This window comes from Triticum dicoccoides, chromosome 6B (assembly GCF_002162155.2).
Source record: "Triticum dicoccoides isolate Atlit2015 ecotype Zavitan chromosome 6B, WEW_v2.0, whole genome shotgun sequence".
NCBI classification, from domain to species: Eukaryota; Viridiplantae; Streptophyta; class Magnoliopsida; order Poales; family Poaceae; genus Triticum; species Triticum dicoccoides.
The window spans coordinates 129,581,135-129,587,696 of record NC_041391.1 but is presented as its reverse complement, the minus strand read 5'-3'; the positions used below and the strand labels follow the sequence as shown (position 1 = coordinate 129,587,696).

The following is a 6,562-nucleotide window of genomic DNA, read 5'->3' as shown; positions in this document are numbered from 1 at the left end:
CTGTTTACCAGTCCAAGATGTAAACTTTTGCAGAGTATGTTATCATTTGAACAAATATTTGGTAGGTCTTTTACAAAAAAACTCATTTTGAGCATTAAAAAATGGAAAATGATTTTTTGTGACCTATTTGGAAGGTCATAAGGTCTTCAAATTGTTTGTTACGTTCTGATTGGTCCATAGGCATATCACGCGGATCATGCATCAGACACCGTCGGATGCTCCCGGATCGAACGGCAGACCTCATCCCCTCACCCTCTCACCCACGTAGCCCTCTCACCCCCACACCCCCTCACCCACGCAGTCCCCACCGTTCCAACCCTTCTCTCCCCCGCACCGGCACCCGCTCACCAAACCCTAGCCGTCGCCTTCCCCGTCCCCGCACCATGGCTGTCGACGGCGAGGAGCCCGAATCCCCATGCCTCCCTGTCCTCAAGTGGGTCATGTCCCCCGCCATGGCCACAACGGGCCTTCCAGATCCACGCCTCCTCGCGCCGCCGCCATCTCCCCGATCGACGCCACCACACTCTCATCCTCATGCGCCGAGCGCCGCCACCACCCTCTTGCCGCCGCCTCCCAACCCCCTTGCTGCCACCTCCTCCTTCCTCCAGCACCATCTCTCCAACCCCAGCACCATCTCTGACCCTGCCACCGGCCTCCGTTGCTTCCGCTGCGAGGACGCCGACGCCCTCCTCTTCGTCTCCCCATCGAACCCCTCCTTCTCCACCTCCTTCCACCACCGGAGCCCCGCCTCCTCCTTCCTCCAGCTCCGTCGGAGCCCTGCCCCACCACGCCTCCTTCCTCCAACATGGGTGGTTCGGGCCAGCGCGCCCCCAACTGCCGACGCACCCCGCGGCGATGGCGGGATCCAGCCGCCACTGCCCCCTGGTGAGGCCTCCTCCACCGGATCCGGCCGCGACGGCCATCAGTGCAGGCCCAAAACCCCCGGATCTGGCAGCCACCGACCCCCTGACCGGCCTTCTTCCAGAGGCCCTGTGACGCGCCGCCCCACCCGCCCCGCAACCTCCTGCCCGCACCACCTGGTCCACGACGGTGCTCTAAGGGTCTGGATTTCGACGGGGCGGCGGTCGTCCATGCTACTGCCTCCAATGGTATGCATGCTCCTCCTCCTGCCTTGCTTTGTACAGTAGTATATGTCAGAAAAACCCAATCAAGGTTCATGCTGTTGTACTGTGCACACATCTACTATATGCATGATATCATGGCTAATTGGTGCTGGTGCTGGCTTGCACAGGTCGAGCACACAGGCGTATGGTTCCACCTCAGCGACTCCATGGCCCTCCGGGATGCTTTCCGGTTCCACGGGGCCAACCAAGCATGGCACCTTCAAGTAGATGCAGCTCTGCCTCCAATGGCAGAGGGGCGCAGCTGCAGCACCGCACTTTCAGATTATGACTAGGCAGGCTAGTGGGTTGCAGCAGTAGTATGCAGGGTTAATACGGTGAGTTTCCTTCATCTTCCTTAGTTTGTATATGTATGCAATATTGGGATACATATGTTCATCAGTGAGTCTTGTTCAGTTAAGTCTAATAAAGAGATTGTCAGCTCAGTGCGGTCATCCCGTTCTCTTTTTACACTTGTCCTTAAAAGTATAAAAACATTTGGTTCAGTTAATTGATGAGAAGGATCAATTGATACTACATCATTTGGTTCAGTTAAATGATAATTTTGCTCTGCAATTATCAGCCAATGACATTAGCTGATAAGGGAATGATTCTTGCTTCTACGCAGTAGAAAAAAGATTGTTATAGTTAAGTTTGAATCAGGCGAACAGTGTTGATATTTCTATTATAGTTAAGCTAGACAAGCTTGCATTAGAGATTGTTAGATGATCTTTGGTTTGCTAGACAATCACTTCAGTTTCCAAGTCACTTTAGTCAGTTCTTTGGAACTGAGCTGCAGACTTTGTTCTGGATTTTTATTGTGTGATACAGTTAATATGATATTGGTATTCCTCGAGTTGATGCTTTACAAATTGAAAAGTGCTAATGTTGACAGTGTTGTCAAAATCTGTGCCTTTCTGGTACCTTTCTGGTACCTTTCTGGTTGGCACTTGGTTCTTTTGCTAGATCTGATCATGTGATGCACCCTCACTGACTGTCATGCATCAAATTGGGGGGAGACAGAATAGCTAATCTTAGGAGTGCCGCTATATGAAACAAATCATTTTTGTGGTTCTTGGATCCATCGGCCGGCCTGAGCTGGCCGGCCAAGTATGATACTTCAGGAATGCATGTGATGCACAATAATTTAGAGTGTTCGCTGGTGACAGATAGATCAGTTCTTGTCCTGGTTAGTAAAACTTATGGAAAATATTTGCATGTTATTAGGTGTTTTGTACTATCACATTATTGTAATTTTAGAATTGTGCATGTCATGTGAGCTTGGGCCCCTTTCCATGTACAGTACAATTTCGTGACCTAGAGCTACCACATATCTGGTGGCGCTAGATGTTTCGACTGTTTTATTGTTATGAATTTGTGCTTTGCGTACTGAACTGTTAATTTGTGTGAAGTTTCTGTACTGCATTTCTTTGAGGGAAAATGTCTCACAACTTGTGATGTACCCAGGCTACAGTCTTCCACTATGGATCAATAAGCTTGATTGCCGAGCCTTGCCGGACAGCGCATCTGCACGCCATGAAGGTTGCCAAAGAGGTCGGCGCGCTTCTCTCGTATGAACTGAACCTGAGGGAGGCATTGTGGCCATCCCTTGAGGAGGCTCGCACCAAGATCTTGAGCATCTGGGACCAGGCAGACATTGTCAAGGTCAGCGAGGTCGAGCTCAAGGACACAACGGCAGTAGCAGCAACAAGGTTCGCCCCGCCTCTCGATTTCATCTTCTTCCACTCCATTGCCTGCTGATGCTCGTGGACTCCTTCTACAACTTCTCATCATCTCCTATTGATGTGTGCTTGTATTGTGTCAAGGAAAGGAATTCAAGGCCATGGGAGCTGCTTCTAGTATAGGACGTGCTGGACCTACTGCTGCTGCCAGTTGTGTTACCTGACCAAGTCCCCAAGCTGCATCTTGCTGCTCCTGCCCCGGCCGTCCTCAATTTGCTCCTGGACAGCTACCGCAGGTGAGACAATTGCCTCCATCTACTGCAGGTAGAACTACTATGTAGTTTGGTTGTGGCAGCAACTGTTGTAGGTTGGGTGAAATCTTAGTTTGCCTGCCTTCAGATAATGAGATGGATATAACGCATAACATTGCTTCAGACATTTGCAATACATCTCTTAATTTAACATCCATTGGAATAAATTAGATGGTAATATATATGTGGTTTCATAAGCTGGTGCTTCTAGTTGTTATGGGAATATATTCAGCTTCAATGCTAGTTTGTACAAGATTTTTGTTTGCTAGGAAACATGGACATATATTCAGCTTTAATGCTAGTTGTATTGTTAGCACGTCCATATGTGCAAGAAAATGGTTCAGACAGAGAGGGGTACCTGTTTATCATGATTTTTGCACCAGTTTATCATCTTGGTCTTCTGTATTGTACTTCGAAGTTTATCATGTTCTGAAGCTGACCCTTCAAATTGGGTTGCAGAGGAGGTATGGCTCTCGCGCAATGATGCTGGAGACTGTTGCCGCAGTGCTGGGGGTGGAGACAGATTGCATTGGAAATATTCTGTTATTCCTTACATAATGTTCTTGTTGCTGATAATAGGGCATGTAGATAGCAAGTTATTTTCCTATTGGTTACTTATGCTTATTGTGTATCACATTTAAAAAGAAAATGCACAATGAGCTTGTTTGATCTTTTTTATGCTTATGTATGCTTGATCAGGGTAGTTCTTTTTTAATTTGATGACAATGAACCAATATAAACAGTCATCAGTAGCTAGTGTGCATTGCCAAGTACAACAGTTCTACATTGTATGAAATCATCTATAGATATTATTTATCGATATGGGTTAACTAATCCTTATTGATCGATCCTCTCTTTTAGTTAATAATGTATGCATGCCTTGTATGTTCTGTGTTCTTTACTATATTGTTCTGTCCTCGGGCAATTAAACATTGTATTTGTTTTTATTGTGATATGCAACTCTTCAAAAAAAACTGTATTATGGAATTACTCATCTACATGGAATTTCTATGTATTCTGGTAGTTTATTTTTGATATTGTATTGCTGTATTCCCAATCTGTGTGGGAGCCGAAGCTCGATTTGTTCCTATTTCTGTTTCTGTTTTAGTACTAGTACAATGTAATGATTTTGTGCTTTCATGAAGTATTTTGCGCTATTTTTATCTGTCGAGCAATTTAGAAGACCTGTAGAGCATTTAACTAGACAGTCGACTTTGCATGTGCAACTATGCTTGCTTAGAGCAGCCCTTGACTGGTTACATTATTGTGATGGTCGGTGCTGTTCTTAGTTGTGCTACAGTATGTGTTCCGTGTTGTTTGCACTTGTTAGCCAAATCATTGCACATGCAGTGTTAATGTGATGTTGTAAAATTCATGTTTGTACAATGTATCTGCTACATGTTGTTTTCATCTTGATAGCTAGCAACCTAGCACCATGAACTTCGATTGTAAATTCTCTATATGCTGTAAAATTAATTGGGTCAGTGTCGAATTTGTTGTGAATTCTAAGATGCTTCAAGTAAATGTTTTTTTGCCTTCTCACGTGTAGGCGGTCAGGCAAGAAAGCAAGTATAGGTTCAGTCTGTTGGAGGAGTATGGCGAGCTGTTGATTCGGGCTAACCAGGCGCACACTATGGCAATATGTTTTCTGCCTGAAGTCCCCTGCACTAATGTATTCTGTTTTTACAAGTAAGATTCAAGATGTGTTTATACTCTTCATGATCATCTGCCATGTAGTAATCGTTATTTTTTGTGACTTCTAAAAGCATTGTACTAGTTGAATTTGTGTTATCATTCTGAAGAACTTGTCCTTTTATTGAATGGTCTCTTTATAATATATTTGCTCTAGTTTTCTGATTCTTCTTTGCTGATTCATGTAACAGGGCGTCCTGACTATGAGCAAGAGCAGGTGCATGTGCCTGTTTGTAATTCTAACGAAGGAGCTCCATCCTGAAGAATATAGTGCTTGTAGAGCTCGTAAATTAGTTACTCCACTTGTAGAGTTATTTGTAGAGCAGGAGCACCATTGTATTGCGTGTTATTTGTAGAGCAGGAGCTTCATACAGAATCTGGCTCTATACTGAATCTGGCTGTTCTTATTTGAAGTATTATATGTGTTTTTTGTCAGTGCCAATTTAAATATTGGTTATTTATTTACTGTCAAAATGAAATGAGGAATATGACCCTGACAAGTCGGACCCACTTGCTAGAACCTGACAACTTGGACCCACTTATGAGAACATGATAACTGGGATCCATCTGACTAGTGGACCCATGATACATATAAAAAAACAAACTGTTGACATAAAAAAGAAATACTTGAACTGGTCAGCCAAAATGGCCATGGCCCAAAAATAAAAAGGCTGCAATGTTGGGCTTGGCCCATAAAGCTAACAAAAATACATTAAATTGGCTGAATTAATGGGCTTGGCCCATATAAACACTCAATTGGACCGAGCCGATTCTAATTTTTGACCTTTTCAATTGGTCGTAATATTGCCACATCAGATTGCCACGTCGGATCCGACGTGGCTTGGGCAGACAGCTAGTGACCAAAACAAAACAGTAGGCTTATTTTGGTCGTAAATGTCTACGACCTTCTCACAGAGAAGGTCAAAAATGTCAGTTTACGGCGGCCAGCTTTTGACCTTCTGGTTTTGGTCACAAAAAGGTCACAAATAAAAAACTATGACCATTCAGTGACCAATAGTGGTGGTCACAAGTTTACATATTTCTTGTAGTGCATCATGGAAGAGAAGCTTGGGGGCGGAATCTATCCATTGTATGCTGCTCGTAAGCGGCGGTGTGAAGCACAAATTAGGCATCACACAAGTCGCCTAATCGGAAAGAAACAAAGTACTCCTACTATATACATGACTGCCATGTGCACCCCTCCCTCATTTACTCCGGCGATCATCGCCTCCGACAAGGGGATTGAGCCGTACCTATCCCACGGGAAACTCTCAATGTAGAGCGGTGAAGGAGAGGACAGGAGAGAGGTGGGAAAACCTATATATAATATGTGAGGTCGTGAGTACTCAAAGAAGTGGTCAATAGGGTTATATATTCAATAATTGTTTCTCCTAACTACTCCAAGAATAAAACTGGTTTTGTGAGTATTTTGCAAATCTTGAAGTAAAATTGTCTCATATTTTAAAGTGCCTGCAATAGTAGATTAGATATATTTGCACCGCGCTATTCGTAAATTCACTTGCATGAAGAGCAATTAACATGACACATTGCATTTGAATGACATGTTATTGCGGCTATGTCGCAGGTCTCAGTCTTCCATCATAGGAGACGACCATGGGTAAATGTAATGCGGGTGATTGCCTTGGTTGATAGGGGTCGCAACGTGCACTAGATTTAATTGCAGAAAACCACCACATTAATAGTTAGGTTGTGGGAAACACAATTTTATGATTTTTGGCAAGAAAACACAATGTGT

General features: G+C 44.3%; 1 protein-coding gene across 4 annotated transcripts; it reads left to right on the top strand.

Moving 5' to 3' along the window:
• The first annotated feature begins 294 nt into the window (after nt 1–294).
• On the top strand, nt 295–5,248 carry LOC119322884 (formin-like protein 14). 4 transcript variants are annotated; one of them, XR_005155917.1, is made up of 7 exons: nt 295–1,109; nt 1,253–1,459; nt 2,589–2,833; nt 2,948–3,099; nt 3,574–3,578; nt 4,664–4,803; nt 4,998–5,248. XR_005155917.1 is itself a non-coding variant. In XM_037596422.1 (3 exons), the coding sequence occupies exons 1-2, from the start codon at nt 384–386 to the stop codon at nt 1,415–1,417; spliced, it is 891 nt and encodes a 296-aa protein (XP_037452319.1). In that variant the 5' UTR covers nt 295–383; the 3' UTR covers nt 1,418–1,459; nt 2,589–2,834. The 4 variants fall into 4 exon arrangements, 1 of the variants encoding a protein (XP_037452319.1); XR_005155916.1 differs by having other exon boundaries at nt 2,953–3,099; nt 3,574–4,803; XR_005155915.1 differs by having other exon boundaries at nt 3,574–4,803.
• The last annotated feature ends 1,314 nt before the right edge of the window (nt 5,249–6,562 follow it).